Consider the following 22,788-nt stretch of genomic DNA (forward strand, 5'->3'; position numbering starts at 1 on the left):
CAAAAACAGTGACTACAGGAAGCAAGTAAAAAAGCACCTGTGACCTGTGTTGGCTCGTCCTATGTTACACAGCAAGAGAGCCTAGCAACAAAAGGTAGTATAAAAACTTCTATTGAATTGTAAGACCTTGCAATGATTCGGGATCTGAACACAAAGCTGGGTGCAGGAGCCAGGGCACCAAGGAGGCAGGAGAAGGTAAACTTCCAGAGGGAGCAGGCAACCACCGAGACAGTGGTTATGTGATCAGAAGAAGGGACGAAGTGGGTCTGTCTCTTTTCCCATCACATAATAAATATCCCCAGCTAGTAAAGCTGGGGATAAAAGCAACAACTCCAGGCACATCCTAGCTGCCACAGCTTTTAACCAGAATTTCGGACAGTTTGTTGGACCACGCAGGTTTGCTTCTGACTCCCAAATAATTCCTGCACTTACACGGGGTGAGCAAACAGACTGCGAAATAGCAATGGAGCTGCACACAGCCACCAGCACTGCTTTATTTCCACAAAGAAACCATGTGTGCGGGCTCTACTCTAAGACTCCGTCCTTCAGGGAGACCCACGCTTTCCTTCTGAACTGCTAACAGGCCGCAGAACTAGTAGCACAAACAAACGCGAAGCCGTCTCGTAGGTCCGCCAGGTGAGCGGACCAGCGAACGCTGAGTGCTACAGCTGCTCCCGGCTCCACGACGCCGCTCGGGAAAAGCATCACGGCAATGAAGCCTCTCCCACTTCGCGTCCCACCCGCACCCTGCACAGAGGAATCCCTCACGCGTCGTTGTTGTTTTTTTTTCCCCGCTCTCTTAAAAGAACCCGCGAGCCGCTCAACTCCTGCGCGCATCTCCTTCCGACGGAGTTAATCGCGGCCCCTCGGGAGCCCTGTCCGAGCCGGGAAGGCGCCTCTGTCGCTCGCCTTGGTGGCTTCCAGCCGCTCCTTCTCACAAAGGCGACGATTCCCGCAAAGGGAGCTGCTCGAGGCTCCGCATGTGCGGGAAGCTCGCTTCCCGCCGGGAGTTCTCTCCGGCCGAGAGAGAGAGAGGGAGCGACTGCGGTTCCCCGCTCCGGCCCCACGACGAGTAACCCCGCCCGGCCACCGGCCTCAGGCAGCGCTTTGCAGCCTCCCGTCGTCGTCGGGGCGCCCCCCGGCCGCCGCGAGGGCGGAGCGGGGCGGGGCGGCCAATCAGGGAGCGCCCCCGCAGCGGTTACGCCGGCGGCGCGAGGGGAGGCGCGAGCGCGTCGATGTTTCTCTCTCCGGCGGGAGGGGGGAGGTGCGGCGCAGGGGGCGCGGGGCGGATTTGTCGCGCGGGAGCGCGCGCGCCGGGTGTGCGGGTTGAGGAACGGAGCATGGCCGGACGGGGCGCTCGGTGGGCATGGGCCGCGCTGCGCCTGCTGGTAGCCGCGCTCCTGCTGCCCGGGGCGGCCGGTAAGCGAGTGCGTGCGCGCGTGCCTACGGGCGAGCGGGGGAGTGGGGGGGAGGGGAAAGCGAGCGATCGGCGCCCGGGGCGGGGGGAGGAGAGCGGCGGCGGAGGCGGCGGCCCGCGGGTCCACGTCGGTTCCTTTCAACAACATGGCGGAGGGGCTGGCTAGGGCGGAGTCGCCGCCTCCCCCGGCGTCCGAGCCCCGCGGGGCCCGCGCCCCGCTCGTCCCTTTGTCGACCGAACGCGGCGCCTCGGATCCGAGGGAGGGGTGGCCGCGCTGTCGCGAGGCGCCCGCCGCCGTTCTGCCCGGCCCGGCGCGACTCCGGGGTTCGGCGCGGCGGAGCGATCCTCGTGTCGGAAGAACCGCGGAGGAGCTCTGTCGGAAAACTCGCCTACTGCCGCGGGTGCCGCCGTCGTCGGACCGGGCGACCTGCGAGTCCTGCGGGCGTCCCGAGGGTGCTGGCGGGCGGCGTGGCGGGCTGGGGCGGGCTGCGAGCACCGCTGTGGAGCTGCGCTTCAATCCGTGATTAGACGACGGTAACACGCGTACAAAAGCTGCTGTTTGCAGTCAGTTCCTGAATTCTAACGAGTCCTCTCATGAATTGTGTTTTGCGTTGGGTTTTGCAGAGGAAGGGGTGATGCACCGCAACTTTATTCAAGCTTTAAGGCGTCTGGGGTTTCTGCAGCTCGCTTTAAGGTGGTGCTTATAGAGGAGAGGAAGTGTTTCTTAAAGCAAAGCAATTTGCTAAACTAAATGCTGCATTGTTACCATTCGTACTGCAGAAGGTGGAGCACCTTTGATATAGGAACAGTGAAGTAAGCTTAAGTTACCCGTTGTTTTATTTTCTTGTGTATTAGGAAAGGTGCAGCAGGCTTTAATAATTGATAACTTTTGTGTGTAACATCCAGTCTAGATGAAGGACATTTTAACTTGATTTGAGTTCTGAACCATTCTTTTCCCTTTTGATGCTTCTAATCTGTCAAGAATTCCCATTGACCGTGTGAAAATAAGGTAATAAGTTTCCATACAAAACCCGAAGGTTGGAGGTGGCAGTGTTTGTTCTCTTTGTTTTGGTTCTGTTGCTTTAAAAAAAGGAAGGGGTAGGGGGAAGAGATGCGAGTCCTATTCAAGGCAACAGGAGCTCCAGGGCTCTTTATCCGTAGCTCATACACAAGCCTTCTCCTGCTGCTGAAGGGATGAATTTGCTCACTCACCATGGTCTAAGTTAGCAAAGAAGATGATATAAGAATGCTAAGTAACAGTGGGCAAATCGTATGACCTACTTTGACGAAAGTTAAGCGTTTGGTGATGCTTTTGTTTTGCAGTGCGCTGGTGTTATTGTGCAGGTGAATACTTTCCTGTTGTTTAGATGAAGATCAGACACGTCATGAATCACAATGGCCAGCTGAACTACTGTTCAGATAGTTCTGATCTGTGAAAACATGACTAATCTGCAGCCTGTGAAAACATGAATCAACTGAGTGAGCCGAAATTGTCTTTAATCTTTCAGAAGTTCTGCGGCAGTCCTGCTGCAAACTTGTATTCACGCAGTTAGTCCTTAAATAAGAACAGAAATCTGATTTGTATGCTGAAGTATATTTAACAGTACAAATGAAAGCTTTCCTTTCTTTCATATAGTAAAACTAAAAGGTAAATAAAGGTTTTAATTTAAACTGCCTTTGATTTTTCTAAACCATGCTTTTCTATGGAAGGTAGCCTAAACTCTTTTTATATATTTTGCTGTAAGAGGGATGAGTGGATGAGTTGTTTAACAGCTATTACTGTTCTTTCCCTGCATCAGAGAGCAGAATGCTGCTTCGTTGAAGCTAGGATTTTTTGTAAGGCTTTATTGTTACCTGCAGGTTATAGGTGGTGCCTCAGTGAAGTAGTTTGTCTGCTTGCTTGAGTGCATCACTGGTTGCCAAGAACTGTTGTTTTCTTTGAAAACTTTGCTTACATGCATGTAAAAGCTGTCCTGATAACTTGATAACCAGTGCCGTCACCTTACAGCATTTAACCTGATTAGTGCCTTTGTGAGAATAATAGCTTTGCAGTCAACCAGAAGCATCATGGTTGAAAAATGTAGCTGTATTTCAGATATCGTACCTAAACAGTTTCGTATGCTCAGCGTGAAAGAGTTCAGAGATAAGTCAAGTGTACTGTTTGAGGGAAGTGTATGAATAGGAGTATAGGAATCTGGCATCGCTTGTCTGAGTTACATTTTTGCTTTTGACAGGCAGAATTTATTGGAGAGGGGAAGAAGCTAACAGCAAATGCTGCTGCTCGCTTGGTTGTCTCCCCCAAGATCTTTTGCTGTCTCTGATATACCTTAGCCTTGCTCCTTTCTCCATACAGCCGTTACAACTTACGGAACCAGAGTGCTGATTTCTTTTTCTTCTGGTGGTACAGTTTTTCTTCTCAGCACTTGCGTTGGGGTGGTGGTGGTTTTACAAGATGTCACTTGTATTTTCTATGGAAGAAGAGATGATACAGTGACGGGAAGGATCTGGAGTTTCTTATTCGGTATAATGCTCCTCGTGGGGCCTGAAGTCTCGTGTCTACTGATTTGACTTTTTGAAATTACTAAAAGGTGTTTGAGAAAACTATGGATACTATGAAACTGGCATTGAGATGTGATGTGCTCTAAAAAGTGAAGGCACAAGCTTTATCTACTTTTTAATACTTTGTTAGCATGGTTTGAAAGAGCATGTGAATTTCAGCAGAAGTTCTTTGCTTGAAGGTGATCTGTGCTGAACTGTGTGGATGAAATAGTTTTGCAGGACATGAACAGATAATATACAGTGATTCATAGGCTTTTATGTAATTTCAAAGTAAAGATTTAATGTGATTTTGTCACTTTCAAGAATACAACAAATACTTGAAAAATCTCTTCAAACTGAAGCAAACAGGCTATATTTAATTATCTTCTGGTCAGGTTTTGTACATAATATAAATAATGGAGCTCTTCTTGACAAGCTGTGTAGTTTCTATCTTATTTACGTTCCCAACTCATGTGCACTGTGGGCTTTGTGCTAATTGTTGCATGCACACACTGTTGTAAGTAACTTTTACATAGTAAAATTATGCATTGCAAACAACTGGCAAATGTATGGCAGTTGAGGTGGAATCTTTCCACCAGAATTGCATTGCGTTTTGTTGCTGTGCAACAGAGAGCAGTAGAGGGGCAGTCTGACTAAATGCAACTGATATGGAGGTGCAGATGAAGCAAAGGTAATTGAATTCCTCCATGCTGAAAAACATTGCACCCTTTGACATTCATGGACGTTACTGAATGTTCATGGAGACCAGAAAATGGATGTGAGCACAGTGAGGCGGTGGATGGTGCTTGTGTAGGAAGCCATATGGCTTTTTGTGAACAGTGTGCTTGTCTTGATAACAGACTAAAAGATAATGGTGTCAATCTGGAACAAAAGTATAAACTGTAGAATAAAATCACATTGGGAGCTGTAACAAAGCAGAGGTGGGTGAGCCACTTAATAAATGCTTCAGTGTGAGTGGGATTAGTGTATCTTTAAAGTTGTGTTGATCGGGGAGATAGGTAAACATTATGTCTGTTTTCTCACTTTGTGTAACTTATCCTTTGTACCATGACCTAGTGTAAATACTCAAATCACTGCAGGTCTGTTACTGTAGGCATTCAGATGCATCTGCAGTTCTGATGAGGCAGGAAGATGGTTTAATTAGGGAAAGTATTGAATGAAGCACGTCAGATAAAGGCCTGCAAGTTTTTGGTTCTTTGTGTGTTGTTAAATAAAGCTATGTTCTGAAAACCTCATGGGGAAAAAAAGAAATACTAATTTGTGAATGTTGTAGAAATCAGTGGATTAAAAAATAATTTGTTGAGGTGTAATCAAGTTATTTTCCTGTTGATGTGCCTTTGGTAAATGTTTCATAGTTCAACTCTGAACAGTAAGAATTTCCATGCTTCTTTGAGAATGGAAAATATTGCATCTTGGTTTGGTTGAAAATCATGCAGTCAGAAGATGTCAGAGAAGGGGTACGACTTAGAGTCAAGAATTTGAGATCAGATTGTCTTTTCACATTCTTTTGTCCAGTCAGTGTTATGCAAGAATAGAGAAAGATGGAAAATCCAAGACGGTTCAGGCAGTGGTTATCTTAAACTCAGTGAAGTAACCAGAGTTGCAGTGAAAAAACAAGTACTGTGTTTTAGGGCATCTTCTGCTCTACTCGCTTTAATATCCATTCAATGTGAGATTTTTGTACCCTTTAAGGAGAATTGCTTATGGTTTATGCATTTTTTGAGGTGGTCTCTGGTGATATGGCATTTGTGTAAGTCCCTGCATTTTGGCCTTCATGTGCGCTCGCTGTTTCTGTGCTAGCTGTAGTTGAGAAGTAAGCACAGCTCAGTGCATGCGTGCACAGGTGATTCCTTTCCTCCTCAGTCTAGTGTTTGTTCACTTCTGCAACAGCATATTCTCACTTCTGTTTCAAGACCATCATGCAGCTTTTCCTGCACTCACATGAACAAGCAGAGTCAGTGTATTGGTACCTTTACTTCTATGGCACTGTTTTCTGGCTTTGGCACTGTATATATGGAAAGGAGTGGAGAAAGAAGTTTGTAGTAAGAGATTTCCCAGGAATTTTTTCAATTTAAAAAATGAAACCGGATCTTCACATCTTGTGATTAATCTGCTGTATTGTCCCTGCCCTCACATTTCTAGCTCACTTGATAGCTGTAGTAAACTTCAGTATGGTAATGCATTGTTTTCTTGCATTTTCATAAAAAAAATCTGTCATATGCTGCTTGTGTGAAATGATATGTTCTTAGGTAGTTTGGGGGTTGTTTAGGATTTGGGTTTTGTTGTTTGCTTTAATGAGGGTTAAGCATTTATATGTTCTTTCCTCATCAGAAAAATAAAGCTATAATGTGAAATGTAAAGTACTAATCTACTTAGGTAGCCAGCAGCATCCTGTTTTTTAGTTACTGAAACTGCTCTGTTGGCTGTTAGAACAAAAACAAAAGGCACTGTTTGTATTGCTCTTGAAAAAGAGCACTTGTCATGCAGTTATCTTTAGAAGGTAGTGTTATAAAATATACCTGACTTTAGAGTGGGAAATAACGGGATTCCTCTACCTGGAGAAGCATCTTGCATGGCAGACTACCTCCATAGTTGCATAAGGAGAGATGACTGTGTTTGACATTCTTTCACATGTGTATTTCCTGGTTCTGTTGTCCCACTAAAAAACCTCACAGCATTTTTCTTCAGGATTAAGTTTCTTCCGTAGTTGTGGTTGCTTTGTGATTCCAAATGGGTGCCAAGACTAACATTTGTTTTTTTCCTCAATACAGCATTACAGTGTTACTGCCATCTATGCACAAAAGACAACTTCACCTGTGTGACAGATGGGCTTTGTTTTACCTCAGTAACGCGGATTGCAGATAGGGTCATTCACAACAGCATGTGTATAGCAGAAATCGATCTGATTCCCCGGGACAGACCGTTTGTTTGTGCACCATCCTCCAGAGATGGAGTTACTACTTTGCCTCATTGCTGTGACAAAGACCACTGCAATAAAATAGAACTTCCAATTCCAACACCAGGTAATAGTTTTTGATGTGTTTGCTATTTATTTTTAGCAATGGAGAATTTAGAAAGAGTTCTAGTTTTGAAGTTGCTGATGAACTTGAAGGTCTGAGGTATACCCTAGATTCTGTAAGTAAAACTTCAAGGGTTCTGGAATAAGACCTTCCTATTCTGGATAGGAACAGTGGGGCCAGTTTCAAAGGCTTCCATGCAAGTTAAATATAAACTGAATTTGCAGGATGATCAGACACTGGAACAGGCTCACTCACAGCACAGTAATCTTGACAGAGAGCATGCTGGAGTTCACAAAGTGTTTGGATAATGCTCTCACGTGTAGTGTTCGAATTTTGGGTGGTCATATGTAGGAGCCATGAGTTGGGTTTGAAGATCCTTGTAGATCCCTTCCAACTCTGGGTGTTCTTTAAAGTAGTTACTTTTGTCCATTGTAATTCTGTGTGTGTGTGTGCAGTAACTTTGTGAAGGATAGTTCTTAGGAAATGTAATTCAAATATCATTAAGTAAATAAACTGGATGTATTTCATGATGTTACATAGAAGGAAATGGTGAAACTGCCTTATTTGTTTACCACCAGGTCCTACTCCAGGAAGACCAGCTTCTAGTCTGGGACCTGTGGAACTGGCAGCTGTTATTGCTGGACCTGTCTGCTTTGTCTGCATTTCATTGATGCTGATTCTGTATCTTTGTCATAACCGTACTGTAATTCATCACCGTGTGCCAAGTGAAGAAGATCCTTCATTGGATCGTCCCTTTATATCTGAAGGAACTACTTTAAAGGATTTAATTTATGATATGACAACTTCAGGCTCTGGGTCAGGTAATGTCATACTATGTGATAACCTGTTAAAAAGCTTTCTAAGAGCTTTGTGATCTTTATTTAAAAAAAAAAAAAAAGTCAAATGTACTTTAACTAAGAAACTGGAAAAGGTATTAGAAAATATGCTGCGTTCATATAGATTCATTTGGTATCAGAACTGATTCCAGTACTGAGAAATAAGTGAAGTAAAATCATGCTGAGTTGCTGATACTAATTCTCTTCAATCTGATATGGAGCAGGAATGTTGTGCATTCAGTTGTTGTTTCTACTATTAATAAGGGTCCAGTTGTATATGTTTTGTTCTGCACAACATGATTAAATTCCAATCTCTTGCATTTCTGAAGTAATTTCTGGAATTGTTTCTTTTAGCTTTCCACTAAAAAATGTATATAGCTATAGGTATATGATGAATATTCTGAGTTGTAAGTACAAATTAATATTTTAACCCATTCTCCCCTCGGAGAAGATGTCTGCATATATAAATAACTGCATACTGTGTCCAAAGAACTTCTATCCCTTGACTTCATAATTCTTTCTTATTTTTTTTTTTTTTAAATTCTGACTTCAATAGGTATTCCTCTGGGAGGATGAGGTAGAAGTCTTGTTTACTGCATGTAGTTTTTGCTATAGTTCTGACATAGTTTCCGATGGCATTATATTGGTTTGTCATATAAATATGGCTTAGTAAGCATCGATACGGGATGGTACATCACACAAGTCATAGCACAGATTAATTCTCTGATCCATGTTAAGTTACTTATATCCTGTGGGAGTGAGGTATCACGTCAATTTCTCATCAGCTTTTTACTATGTGGAAATGAAAATTGATCCTTCTACTAATAGATGTATGTGCTGAAATGTGTGTGCGCTTTCATGGTGCTGTTTTCTTCCAGTGAATGTTTGTATTTGATTATTTGTTTCTGAATCCTTCAGTCCCACAGAAGTAGGAAAAGAAACATAACAGAAACAAACTAAAAACCTAGCCTGTAGTTCTTTACTGATGACAGTAGCTGGTGAAAACTATTCAGAGTCCACTGCTCTGTCAAATCAATATAAAATCAATGTAATTTGCTGCACGTGTTCAGAATGTAGATTAAAGTAAGTAGTCTTTTGGTTACATTTTCATTGAGGTTATACTAAGTGTAAACAATTAAGTTTCAGTTGAGAGTTTTTTGAGTGTTCAAATATGACTTGGTCATGACAGAGTAAATTGATTTCAGCAGAGCTGGAGCTGCAGCAGTTCAGGTGTATATCAGTTGTCTCATTCATTAACAAAAATATTAAATTCAGGTAATGAAACTGATTAATAAAACTTGTATATTGAGGTACAGTATGATAAATGCAGTTTCTGAACATGGTCTTCCAGTTACGTTCTTTCTTGTAGGGGTGTACAGAGGAGTTTTAATAAAGAATGAGAATCTGAGACTTACAGGAAGAGTAGGGGGTTGGGTTTCTTTTGTGTTTTTTTGAGGGGCAGGGGGGTGAGGAGTGGAAATAGTGGGAGTGTTAAAAACATCAAGCCAGGGGAATTGCATAGTTTTCAGAACAGTCGTGCCTGGTCTGGAGTCCCAGAACATCCTGACCTACTGTTGTTTTTGAGCATTGCCTCTGTTGGCTGCATCAGAGGAAGAAAAACAGCAAATTAAGGTTGAGTTTGAGTTACTGCTAAGGAAAACTAATTTGTTCTGTGTCTGAAAGACAAAATCATATTCTTGTAAAACAAGGAGAGTGTTTCTTAACTTTCATACGCAGTCCAACTTGACCACAGTGAAATCCATGTTTATTCATATCCATATATGGATGTATATCCATATATCCATATATATATGGATGTATATCCAGTATATCCAGCTGTTATTCAAGCTGTTCAAGCATTAGCATTGTTGTTCTATAGTGTTCTGTTGTACTTAAGTTCTATACTTCTTTTGCTATGGGAGTACAATGGGAAGTGGTTTTTTTTCCTCTGCTGTTAGTAGTATGTGTATTTTCCATGACATACCCTTTTGTCCCCATATTTGTCAGTCTTTCTAAAGACTTTCTAAATTATCATCCTTTTGTGCTCCACTACTTAAATGATAATTTCAGTGTCCTGAAATGCCTGCAACGACTTTAATCTAGGTTTTCATTCAGCACGGTTATAAATTTTCACTTTTGAAATAAACTGGGAGTGGGAATGGAGGTGCTGAAGAAGGAAAAGTCAGAGCTCCTAATGAAAGTAGTTTGGGCATAAAAGCACTAGTTAATCAGTGCAGAGCACGGCCAAGAAAGTGATCCTGCAAATGGACCGAAAGCACTGGTAGTCAAGTAAAAAGGATTCCCTCAATTTTGTATTACGGTATTCTCTGATAAGAAGCATATCAAAGCTCTGAAAGTGAGCTCAGATATGAAGGGAATTAGGATTTATTGTCTGTGGTGGTGACACAAAACTGTTATTAAAGGCAGTAGTGCTAAACCTAAAATGATTAGAGGATTGATGAAAGAAATTCATAAAACGTTCAAAGTAGGAGCTAAGACTTCAACAGAAGGATCTCGGTGAAGAATTTTGAGGTCTTTTGGAGCTGTGAGTGATTTGTAGATCATGATGTAAATCTCTGAAATAATGACGTGTTACGTAGGTTGGAATGTGCAGCTGTTACTCTCCAACTTAGAAGTGTCCAAGGCAACTTGCACGCAAGGAAGCAGAATCATATAAAACCATAGAGAAGCTTCTGTTACTAGTAGGTGAGTTCAAACAGGAACCTGAAGCATTTAGAAAACAGAATATCACAAAGTCATTGTCAACCTGAGTTAGTTGAACTTGGTGTAAAGCTGCTTCAACTTAGTAACGTTTCATAGAGGATTGAAGAGAATGAGACTTCACCAGTTTGTGGGGGTTTTAGGAAAGGTCTTCTAGGACAGAATCTTACAAGGTAAATTCAGCATTGTGTTAAAATGTTTGAGAGTATGAACAAAAATGTGATGGAGTGAGTCTAGAGGAGAGCCGTGAAGATGGTCAGAGATCTGGAGCACCTGTACTTGAAGGCAGGCTGAGAGAGTTGGTGTTGTTGAGTCTTGGGAAGAGAAGGCTTCCAGTACCTGAAGGAGGCCTGCAGGGGAGATGGGAAGGGAATTTTTATTAGGGGACATAGTGACAAGATGTGAGGTAATGGCTTTGAAGTAAAAGAGGGTAAGCTAAGGTCACATATCCCAAAGAAATTTTTCACTATGAGGATGGCAAGGCTCTGGAACAAATTGCCTAGAGAAACTATGAATACCCCATCCCTGCAAGTGTTCAAGGCCAGGTTTCTTGGGACTTTGGACAACCTGCTCTAGGGGAAAATGTTTCTCCCTCTCCAGCAGCTGCTTTTCAGGCAGTCTGGTGTACATTAATATAGTTGCTCAAGTTACTGGTGATACTGGTTGGTGTGAGGTGATACTGGTTGGTATGAGGTGATACTGGCTCTTTCATGTAAACCAAAACGTGGGAAGTGCTCAGTTGAAAAACAGTGTTATGTGGTGATCAATTCTTATGGACTTAAGATAAATAGGAATTCCTATTGGCAATCAGAATAGAGAAAGAATGAATAATTGCAACAAATAGAAGTAAATGAATCTTTAAATAAATGTAAAAAACCATAGAGTTGTACTATAGCACCTTAATAACAAGGGGTTTGAGGGCACCCTCAGTAAGTATGCAGGTGACACAAAGATAGGAGTGTTGCATGAGGGTGAGAGGAGGAAGGCTTGTAAGAGGGGCTTGGATAGATTGGATGGGAAGGGTCAAGGCAAACTGTGTGAGGTTCAGGAAGGCTCAGTGGTAACCCTGTGCGGTGGTACGGAGTGGCAGAAAAGCTGCCCTGCAGAAAAGGCCCTAGGCATGATGACTGACAACCAGCTGAAGGTGAGCCAGTAGCATGCTTAGGTGGCCAAGAAGACCAACGGCGTCCTGGCTTGTATCAGAAACAGCACAGCCAGCAGGGCTAGGAAGGAGGTGTCCCCTGTTCTCAGCTGTGGTGGGACCAGGCTGCATTTGGAATACTGTGTTCAGTTTTGGGCCTCTCACTACAAGAAAGACATTGAGGTACTGGAGCACATCCAAAATAAGGGCTGTTAAGCTGGTGAAGGGTGTAGAGAACAAGTCTTAAGAGGAGCAACTGAGGGAACAAAAGTTATTTAGCCTAGAGAAAAGGGGACTTAAGTGAGACTTCTTGCTTTCTACAGCTGCTTCAGAGGAGGTTGCAGCAAGGTGAGGGTAAATGTCCTGTCAGTTGTTGCCTGGGACAAGAGGAAATGGCTTCAAGTTGTGCCAAAGGAGGTTTGGCTTGAATATCAGTAAACTTTTTTGCACTGAATGGGTTGTGAAGCTTTGGAGCAGGCTGCTGAGCAGTGGAGTCACCATCACTGCAGACAATGAAAACGTGTAGATGTGGTCTTCAGGGTCATGGCAGAGTTGGCAGTGCTATTTTAATAGTTGAGCTTGATGGTCTTAGAGGTCTTTTCCAACCTAAATGATTCTGCGATTGTCTTAACGTGGTCATCTGAGGGTTTGTAAAACAAAACTGATGTCTCTTTTAGAAGATGTAAAGCTTAGTATCAATTTCAAGGTTAGCTGATATTCTTGGATGCGCTATCTTCTTTTATACAAGCAATATTCATAACAGTACAGCACAAGGAAAGCAGTACATCTGAAACTGAAGATGTACAGTTCTTGGAAACAGCTGTGGTAGAAGAAAATATTACACGCATCACCATTTCCAAGTACAAAAAATCAGCTTGTAGTCCAAGTCTGAATAAGTATTTTGTCATTGTAATATGTAAGTGTTAAGAAAGAAACTTCTTGCTGGCAGAGTTAAATTTTGCATTTTCAGGAATGAGTTTGGTCCTGTCATTATCTGGCCTTTTCTGCAGTTCAAAAATATGTCCATAAAGAAGGCAAATTAGGCTTTATAGATAAGCCCTTGCCGTTTGAGCAGACAATACAGTTGATCTGAGGATAGCTGTTTCACAGCAGAAGTTTGACTTTTTTTTTTCCTCTGCAAATAATATTGTCATGCCTGAAATGTTTAGATCTCTGGTATCTGCATTTTTCCCCTTTTATCTTTGTGTAGAGATACACACATTATCAGCACAGCTCATGCAGGAAATACCTTTATATCTGAAACTCTCAAGGGACTCCTCTAAACTCTCTGAAATGTTTTAATTTGCGTTTCTCAAAGACTGAGGCACAAGCATGGTAATGTTGTTGACCAGATCATCTGGTCTTCTAGTGCTGTTATTTACAAAAGAATGTCAGAAATAAAGGGAAAGTAGTTATTCAGTCTTTTAGTTGTGATTTATTTTCAGTAGTTTAAGGAAATTGAAAATGTATCTTCTTCTGTCAGCTACTGGAACAGTGATTATGGAGTAATAGATCCAGGTGTTTGATATAAGTGAAATGACCCAGTGTCAAAAGACCTTATTGTGAGCAGATAACTGCTGATGGATTCATCCTGTAATGTAGTGTCAATGCAGAATTCTACAACAAGCCTTTTAGTTACAAGAGACTTAAAACCTGCCCTGCCTGGGGAATACCTTCTTGTTTATTGTGTAAGTTTATGGCAGCATGTTATGAGGTGCTGTGAGTTGAAAGCATGTAGATGTTCTGAAGCTGTAAAACCTGCATGAATGTAAGCGTTTTTCTCAATATAATGCTAGTGAAGTGCACAAGAGTGACCTCTGAAATGGGGAAAATGTTGCAAAGATTTTCTGGTGTTAGAGGTGTTTGAGAGTACTAACAGGCTGCTAGTGTACTTGGGCATCAGCATGAATGTTTGACAGTGTTGCTGATAAGCATGTTTTGACTTCAGCTTAGAAATGGATCGAGTCTTGTCTAGCAAGAAGTCAAGCAAGTGGACTGGTGGCAGACATGCTCCTCAGTGGCTTTGCCAAGAGACTGATGGGCAGATCCTTAACAAAGAAAAACCACCCTTACTGTTTCATGTTCTGTATTTCGTTTGATTGTGTTTCATGTCATGTCACTGTCTGTTGTTCATCTCTGTGTCCCAGATTCCTAAACAGAAAGTCTATGCCTACCTTTGAATGACTGTAGAGGCAGCTTGTAGCATAATATCACCTTTTGTATTGTTGGCATTTATGATTGCAGGCAACAACTTACTACATGCTTGTTAGAAGTTCCCAGCAAGCTGTCAAAATCTTGAGAAAGTTTGTGCATTTTAAGAGAAAAATGGAATACATGTACTACTATTCTTATAAGCTAAGTGCTTATTTTGATATTTAAATTCAATGCTAAATGTTAATGTTAAATCTTCTTTTTAGGTTTACCTTTACTTGTGCAAAGAACAATTGCACGAACTATAGTACTCCAAGAAAGCATTGGTAAGGGTCGCTTTGGAGAAGTATGGAGGGGGAAATGGAGAGGAGAAGAAGTTGCTGTGAAGATCTTCTCTTCAAGAGAAGAGCGCTCGTGGTTTCGAGAGGCAGAAATTTATCAAACAGTTATGCTACGACATGAAAACATTCTTGGATTCATAGCTGCGGACAATAAAGGTTAGAGATGTTACTAATTACTTTTGCTGATTGTTTGATTCTCAGAGTGATAATTACAAAAACTATTTTACAAATAGGCAGTTAAGACTTAAAAAAAAAAAATGTTACTTGAACACTTAATTTGACATGTTTAATAATCAAAACCTGCTTTTTTTTTTTTTTTCTGGAAAACATCTTTACATCTTACAAATTAAAAAAATAAAAAAGATTCCCTATAGAAGTATAATTTCCACAAGCTGCTGGGGCCATGTGTTGCCTTGTTTTGAACAAGCTAAGCATGTAGTTTGGGGTTTTGGTGACTTCTTTACTTGTTTTGTTTGATTTTACAGTGTGTTCAGTATCTGCTGTAGTCTGCAGGCACGGGCAGGAACTTCTGTTCCCACTACTCATGAATTCCATGGGTTTAGATTCTATAGAAATAATTGTATTCGTACTGTTAGTAAGTTGAAGTTATGCTGCATGCTTCTAGGTAAACTTATGCATTAAAATATTTCAACTTCTGTTCCTTCATCTTAATTAAAAGCTGTACCTCTGTAGGTAAAGGTTAGCTTTATTCAATCAGCCTATCTTACGTGCTAAGTGTGTTTCTAGGAATGTTAGGCAATGTACTGCAGAGGAATGAGTACAATTACCTTGCTCTTGAGAAATGCTTTTGCCATTCTGTTTGAAGCTGTGATGTCAGCAGGGAAGAAGGCATTTGACTGGATGGTCTTCCTAATTTACCGAAATTACATGTCATTAATTAGTTTATCAGATGATTATCTTTAGTGTGATAGTCAAGCTGTTTCACTTCAAGGAGGAGAAGTTTCAGTTTGAAAAAGTAGTTCTTCAAAGTTCAGTGGGATACATTTTACTGTAAGATACTAGAGAACATAAGTAATAAGGTAGTTTTCATAGCTTCTTTTTAAACATTTGACTTGGAGCATAAATCTGGGGTTAGAATTCTAATTACCCAGCAGTACTCAAACTTTAAAACTTAGCATTTGTCTTATGGACAAACATGCATTTAATTGTAGTTGGAATTTGGTTGCATAGGTTAGATGAGGCGCAGGTAATCTAATATATTCTTCTGAAGGAGACTGTCTAAAATGAAGATTACTTGGAATTCATGTTCTATAATCAGTGTCCTAAAAACAAATCTGAAAGATTCTTGATTTAGAACTTCAAATGTTATTAATCTTACAAAATAAACTTTTTGCTTCTGAGTTGTTTTGATCTTAAAACGTTTTCAGAAAGTTTCTTGCAGATGGGTGGAATTATTAAACTTTTAAATAGGTTTCCAAGATACCTAGATTCTTGCATTATTTTTTTTACCATTCTGATACTGCTTGAGGTTCCTGATCACGTTGTCGTAGATAAATTAGGTTACTTTGTCATGGAAAGTTGTGCTACTCTATGTAATTGTGACCGAGTGTAACTACTTTTTCATGCTTGATAATGTGAGTCGTATAATTGGGAACTTTGTGGCAGATGTTGTTTACTCTGCAACCAGAATATTCAGGGTCACCAAGTAATAATTAACCATACTGTCAACAGCATGAGACTTAATAAATTCATAATAATTTGTGTTCTGCCAATACCACTAAAGAAAGATAAATGCATAGCTTGTCAGATAAAGTGAAGATGTAGTAGTGGTGCCAGCTGAACTCCAGTGTTCTTACTGCTGCATTTCAACTGGTCTGTATCTAATAATATTCATGTAAGCTTGTATGTAAGACCATGGCTTGTTTAGAATCTAATAGAAGGGCCACAAACATACATAATTCAAAAAAAGGCTTCTTTCAGAAAGGGTAATATGCCAAGATTTTATTCTTTTTCCTTTGGAAAGTAGATAAAAACACTAAATATTAAGATGAATGAAGTAGCAAAAAGAAGTCCAGGAGCAATCAAAAAGGGCATTAGGGGGAATTAGTTGAAGGATCAGATGGTGTTTTCCTCTGTCCTTCAATGAGCAGGGAGCAGTATCTGAAGGAACAGGCAGACCCAGCTGATCAATACATGGCTCCAAGGCTGGAGTCACCAGCAGAATTTTGTGGCTCTTGATTGTGGGGTTTCCTGTACAACATCAGGCCTGCTGGCACCTGAAGGGAAGCACCTTTCTTACAGGGTTTGAAAAGAATTTTTATCTGCTGGAGTGAGCAGGACTGATCTGTAAAGCTTTAAAGTAGATGCAGAGAGAGAAAAGGGAAAAACCAGTGATAAACTGTGGAATGGCATAGCAGCATTTGAGAGGCTGCATGCTAATGATAACCTTCAGTCTGCTCCACAAGGTGCTAGGCACACTGGATCAAAATGTTTCTGCAGCAGTGTATGCAACATGAGGAGTAAAGCAGGAGGAGCTAGAAGTCTTGGCTCTGTCCCAGAGCTTTGATCACAAATAAGTGAAACCTGCTTGGAAGACACCTGTGACTGGTGTGTCACAGTGGGAAATTTTTCTGTCTCCAGAAGGGATAGGAATGCAGAGATGCTGTTTGCCATTGTAGAAAGAAAATTTGTGTGTCAAAAGCTCAGTATGAGTTGACACTGGTCAGTACTATGGGGAACAACCAAAAGGGCTTTTTAAAATGTGTCAGCAGCAAAAGGAGGAGCATAGATAACTTCATTTCATTTGATGAGGATGGATACCTTAGAAGTAGGGATGCAGATAAAGCAGGGATGTTTAAAGCCTTCTTTGCTGCTGTCTTGAGCATCGGTGAACATCTGGAACCCCTGGAGCCCTGAATTAAAGCACTATGACTGTCTTAACAGTAAACTCCCAGTCAGTTCTGACCTTGTTGGATTTGCTGCTTCAGCTGGATGCACATAAATCTATGAGATCTAATTCATCCGAGGTTCTTATAGGGATGGGTATCAAAAAATAACATCAGCCTTCAGTTATTTTTCACTGTCTTGGGAATCTGGAGAAGTGCCAATTAAGTAGAAGCAGACAAACGTTGACTCGATTTTCAAGAAGATCAAGAAAGAAAACTAGTAATTACAAGCCTGTCAGTCTCACTTCGGTGCCTGGCAAAATTATGGAGAATATTCTGTGGGTTATTGAAAAACATCTGAAAGGCAGTGCAGTCATTGGCCCCAGTCAGCAAGGGTTTGTGGGGGGAAGATCCTGTTAACGAACCGAATCGCTTTGTATGATAAGGTTACCTGCCTAGCTGACCAGACAAAACCAGTTGATGTAATATTTTTGGATTTTAGTCAAGTTTTCAAAACTGCTTCTCTCAGTATCCTTCTGAACAGAACAGTCAGCGTGCAGCTAGACAAAAACATAATGGGATGAGGGAGCAGTTGACTGATGGTCAAGCCCAGAGGGTTACAGTAAATGGCTGGTGGTCAGTCATTAGTGGGGTTCTGCAAGGCTTTGTTTTAGGGTCAGTTCACTTTAATGACTTGAATACAAAACTGGAAGGTATACTAAGTAAGCTTGCAGGTGATACTAATTTGGGAGGGACTGCTGACTCCCAGGAGAGGGCACAGAGGTCTTGCAGAGAGATCCTGACAAATTGGAAGGGTGAAGTGACTACCAACCACGTGAAGATGAAGGAAAGTAAGCACTGGATTTTTATACCTGGGACAGGATAACCCTGAATAAGTGTACAGACTGTGGAATGAGAGGTTGGAAAGGGGGCTCCACAGAAAGGGATCTGGGAGTTTTGGCTGATGGCAAGCTGAATCTGAGTCAGCAGCATGCCCTGATGGTCAAAAGGGCCAGCTGTATCCTGGGGTACATCAGACCTGGCACTGCCAGATGGTTAAGAGGAGAGATTGTCACACTGTGCTCTAAACTGGTGAGTCCTCAACCTTGAGCAGCATGTGAAGTATTGGGCACCACAGTGTAAGGAGGACATGAAACTATTAGATGGTGATGGGCCTGTAGCAAAACTTGTGAGGAGTGGATGAATTCCCATGGTTTGTTCAGCCCAGACAAGAGGCTGAGGGGAGGCCCTATGGCCTCCAGCCTCCTTATGGAGGGAGCAGAGAGGCTGGTGCCAATATCTACTCTCTGATGGCAGTGACAGGACCCAGGGGAATGGCATAGAGCTGTGTCAGGAGAGGGTTGCACCCTTCACCAGAGGGTTGTTGGGCACTGTAACACCCCATGTCATGACATAAGCCTGCTGGTGTTGTTCAAGGAGTGTTTGGATATGGTGCTCTCAGAAACATGGTTTAAATTGTGGGTGGTGATGTGTGCAACCAGGAGTTGGAAGGGACCCACAAGGATCATCGAGTCCAAATTGGGATATTCTGTGATTTATTTATTTATTTGTTTATTTTTGCACCTTTCAGGTAGTAGAATTGTACAAAAGAAAACAGAAGGATCTGTAATTAGAAATGTGTTCTCTTCTTAGGTAAGCATCTGGAGTTCAGAGGAAAAGACTTTATGTGTAGGCAATACAGTCTTGACTCAGCACAGTGGTGGTTTTTCATGAACAATCTAGTGTCTTTGGAAGATCTGTTTCAATGCAGTAGACCTAGTAGATAGCTTAAATTTAATTGCTCCTGGATATCTGCTGAATTCTGTACTTACTGTTGTGTAGCTTAAACACACAGAAATCCCATCCATAAGAAACACAGAGGATGAGTCAGTGACTGCGTGACTGTGTATGGTGCTAATGGCCAGGTATTGTTTCAGTCAGTGTGGGGATGTAACTGATGAAGCAGTAAAATGAAAGTAAGAAAATGTTCTGACTTGTGACTAGGTTATTTCATTTTGAACTCCTACAGCTTTTTTGAGCTTATTGAATATGTGCATTGGAAAGAGCATCATTTTATGTGCCTGTAAATGCTTATCTAATGGTTCTGTGAAACTGGTTCAGTGAAGTTACGTTTGAAAGTAAGCTGTGAATGTAGGGAGCTAGAATTCTTTTTCTAGTATAAGAATTGTTTTAATGTAATTTAGACTTTTATGTTCCTGCTCTGAAATGTTTAGATTATTTTTAAAAATGCATTGTTACTGATGTAGTTTCTCCTTTAATGGTAACTCTGACCTCTCTTGAACCACACATGTAGAAGTGTTTCTTTAAAGTTTTCTCACCCACTCAACAGTGCTTAAATATATAGTCTATGATCTGCAGATCTGGCATGTTGTGCTTCTGACTTTTCTGAGCCCAGCGTGTTTTTGAGGAATTGGAGGAAGAAAAAAGAAATGTAAGAAGCTGCAGAACTGTCAGTTTGATTAGCAGGATACTTATGATAGGAACTAACTTCTGCATTCGTTTCTTCCTGTTCTTCATATGTTTAGCTTGTGTTGTCACCTGTTATTAGGAATAATGGCTGTGTAGATTGGGATAGAGGTCCTGAACTACAATTTTATAATTGTAATTATAAAATACAGCCACAAAAGTAGCTATAAAATACTTCTGAGATCTGTCTTGAGAGCTTTAAATTAATAAAGAAATAATTAGAAAACCTACATAGCGGCAGGACTGTTCTGTGGATGTACTTTCAGCTTCCTAGGTCAGAAAGCCTTTCTTCCCCATGATTTGACTTGTTAGTCTTCTTTCTGTAGATAAACTTCAAGACATTGTGTCCAGTGTTCTTGTAGTTTGAGCAACTGGATTCTTGCCTGTCACTTTTCTATCTTGAGGTATTTGTGTATTGCAGCCTGTCTGTCTGTCTGTCTCATAGTTCAGTGGAAAATCATACAGCAAACTGGTTTTCTCGTAACTGGTGTTTTTCATTCTCTTTATCCCTTGTTCTCTTTGGAAACCACAGTTCTGGCCAGCAACTTTGAGGTCACTGGTGGTGGGATTTGGTTTAGTTCTTGAAATAAAACATCAGGCTGCTGCTTGCAAGCTCCCACTCCAGGAGGAAAATCCAACATCTGCTCATAACTGTGGGCAGTGTGTCACAGACTGAGGCTGGATAAGTATGGGGAGAGACTGAAAGAGTTATGAGGCAATACTTGATTTGCACAGGCACATAGTTGCACAGAAGTATGATTGAGGGCAGGAGATAATTGGTTGTTTTTTTTTTTTTTTTAACACTTACTACCTGAAGTAATTAGCCTGGTAAAGCAAAAATAGAGTAATAAGTGAAGCAAGTTAAGCTATAAACTCGTAATAAACTTGCAGGAGTTTTTAGACAGGTATTTTTTTCTACCTGTAGTCTGGATGACTTTGGACTGGTACTGGTGTCATTAGCTTTGCATCATGCATTCATACTGTTCCCTAGGCAGGAACAATAGCAACGTAGGCTTTCTGCAGTTTGCCTTTTAATTTAAGTTAATGAATATTCCCTAAGCTGTTCATAATGTTTTTGCATTGTAAGACCTTTACAGAGGCATTTAAATGTTACTAGGATAGAAGTAAAGACTTGAAGTCTACCTGGTGGAGGTTACAAAACATAGTTTGCAATCCCTAAGCACTGTATAAGAGTGGGGTCTGTGGGTGCAGTTTTGTGTGTGTGACATTCATGCTGGTGTTGTTTTGCAGACAATGGTACGTGGACACAGCTGTGGTTGGTGTCAGATTATCACGAACATGGGTCGCTCTTTGATTACCTGAACAGGTATACAGTAACCGTGGAAGGAATGATAAAATTAGCCTTGTCTACTGCCAGTGGCCTTGCTCATCTTCACATGGAAATTGTAGGCACACAAGGTAATCTTTAAATTATTCAGTCTGTTACGTGGCTAAAATAGATTTACGGTTTTATTTTAGTGACACTTAGCTCTTTGTACTTTGTCTTAATTAGAACACTGAACTTTCTCAGACTAGCTTTTTTGCAACTGCTTGCTTTTGTAATCTTTTGAGGAGCCGAGTTAATTGAGAAATGTTTGTTTAGGACCTATAATAATTTCTGAACTAAAATAGGATCTTAATTTGATGTAGACAGCGTGTTTCAGTATATGTTTCTACTGAGAACAAGATGAAATTGGAAATTTTTCTTCTACTACCTAATAAAAAAAAAAGGGTGAACTTCTGGAAGTCTATTAGTTGTAAAAGTATGCTTATCTCTTCTTCATTGATGATAACAGGCTTTCTCTCAACTGTCACCCACCAGCTACATTCCTTTACGTGCTAAAATGGCTGCTCTTGTACTACTACAGCAAAATCATTTTGTTTTCCTTCAAAAGCTTACAAAGAGAATAAACTGTCAGAAACTTCCTTACTGTTAAGACGTATGTAAAGTTTCTAGTTTAACTGATGCACTTTATGATTTTTCTAACTGCTGATATTTTGAGGCATTCTGGGGGCTTGGGTCTTTTTTAACCTTCCCTTCTATGATGTATCCAGTTCTTGTGATTATGTAATTATCTTTCATACACTACACACATGCAGTGCCTACTTTTGATTTGTGGCAGCATTAAGGAGCTGTTTCATGAGATAGAAGTCTTTTGACAGCAAGTAGTACTTATGCACTGCTTGTATGTACGTAGGATGAGGGAGGGAAGCAGCATAGACTAGGGTAATACCATAAGCATTTAGTGCACTTTTCTGGTCAGCTAGCTAGTCCACAAAGAATGATTTCAGGGATTATCTTGAGGATGAGCTCAAAGTAGCAGATCTGGAAAGAATTCCGTAATTTGAAACAAAATCTGCACCAGGTCTAGAATATTAGCAGTTGTTTTACATATGTGTTATTTTTGTTTTCTCTTTACAGGCAAACCAGCGATTGCCCACAGAGATTTGAAATCAAAAAACATATTGGTAAAAAAGAATGGAACATGCTGCATTGCAGACCTGGGGCTGGCAGTTCGACACGATTCAGCTACAGACACAATTGACATTGCCCCCAACCACAGAGTAGGAACAAAAAGGTAAAAACTATTAGTGTGATGTATCAGATGTCTTCTTAATAAAATGCTTTGCTTTTTCTCCTGTTTAGATTTGTTTTTTAGCTACAAACTTAAAAAATAAATATAAACAGTACCAAGTAGATTTCTGTTGCAGGCAGTTCAGCTGGTGCATTAGACTGTATTTAAAGCACGCAGTGGTACTTTTGGCTTCTACTGCTAGCATGTATATAAAATGCTTGAAAACGTGTCCTGCTACATTTTGCACAAGTATACATTAAACGATTAGAAGACCTCAGAAATACCTATAGAGATTTCACTTGCTCTGTCTTTGTATTTTATGCCTTGTTGCCATCTGGGTGCATGTAAGTTGGGATGTTGAAAGTAAAGCATGTGCTTTTCTTTTTACTTGTCAATTTTCCTTGTTTTTTGGGGGCAGTATTTTATTTGTTTCAAATTTGAATCCCACATGGTAGAACAGTGTGCAGAGTCTTGAGTATAGACTTCCATGGAGTTATATTTTTAAGAGAAAAAAAATATCTCAAGGCAGTCATCTGTTGCATAAACAGAATTACCAGTGGATGGATCAATATTGCTCTCTTTTTTTCTAAAAAAAAAAAAAAAAAAAAAAAAAGTCTACCTCTGAATTTGGATATGTAGATTTTTCTCATTCTCAAAGTAACTTGAGACATGCATAATTGCACTTCTAAGTGC

At 41.0% G+C, this 22,788-nt stretch overlaps 1 protein-coding gene across 2 annotated transcripts in view; it reads left to right on the forward strand.

Annotated features, from left to right (window-relative positions):
* The first annotated feature begins 1,327 nt into the window (after positions 1-1,327).
* TGFBR1 (transforming growth factor beta receptor 1) overlaps positions 1,328-22,788 on the forward strand; it is a 32,785-nt gene continuing 11,324 nt past the window's right edge. Inside the window, exons 1-6 of one of the 2 annotated variants that reach the window (XM_042868803.1) lie at positions 1,328-1,419; positions 6,748-6,999; positions 7,575-7,817; positions 14,112-14,342; positions 20,771-20,938; positions 21,942-22,098. In XM_042868803.1, coding sequence (XP_042724737.1) covers positions 1,341-1,419; positions 6,748-6,999; positions 7,575-7,817; positions 14,112-14,342; positions 20,771-20,938; positions 21,942-22,098 — 1,130 coding nt within the window. In that variant the 5' untranslated portion in view covers positions 1,328-1,340. Of the gene's footprint in view, positions 1,420-1,865; positions 1,952-6,747; positions 7,000-7,574; positions 7,818-14,111; positions 14,343-20,770; positions 20,939-21,941; positions 22,099-22,788 lie in introns of those variants that run through there. The other variant, XM_042868804.1, reaches the window with a different exon arrangement.

The sequence above is a fragment of the Lagopus leucura genome, unplaced genomic scaffold, assembly GCF_019238085.1.
Source record: "Lagopus leucura isolate 7727_CA_CO unplaced genomic scaffold, USGS_WTPT01 Super-Scaffold_100002, whole genome shotgun sequence".
NCBI lineage: Eukaryota > Metazoa > Chordata > Aves > Galliformes > Phasianidae > Lagopus > Lagopus leucura.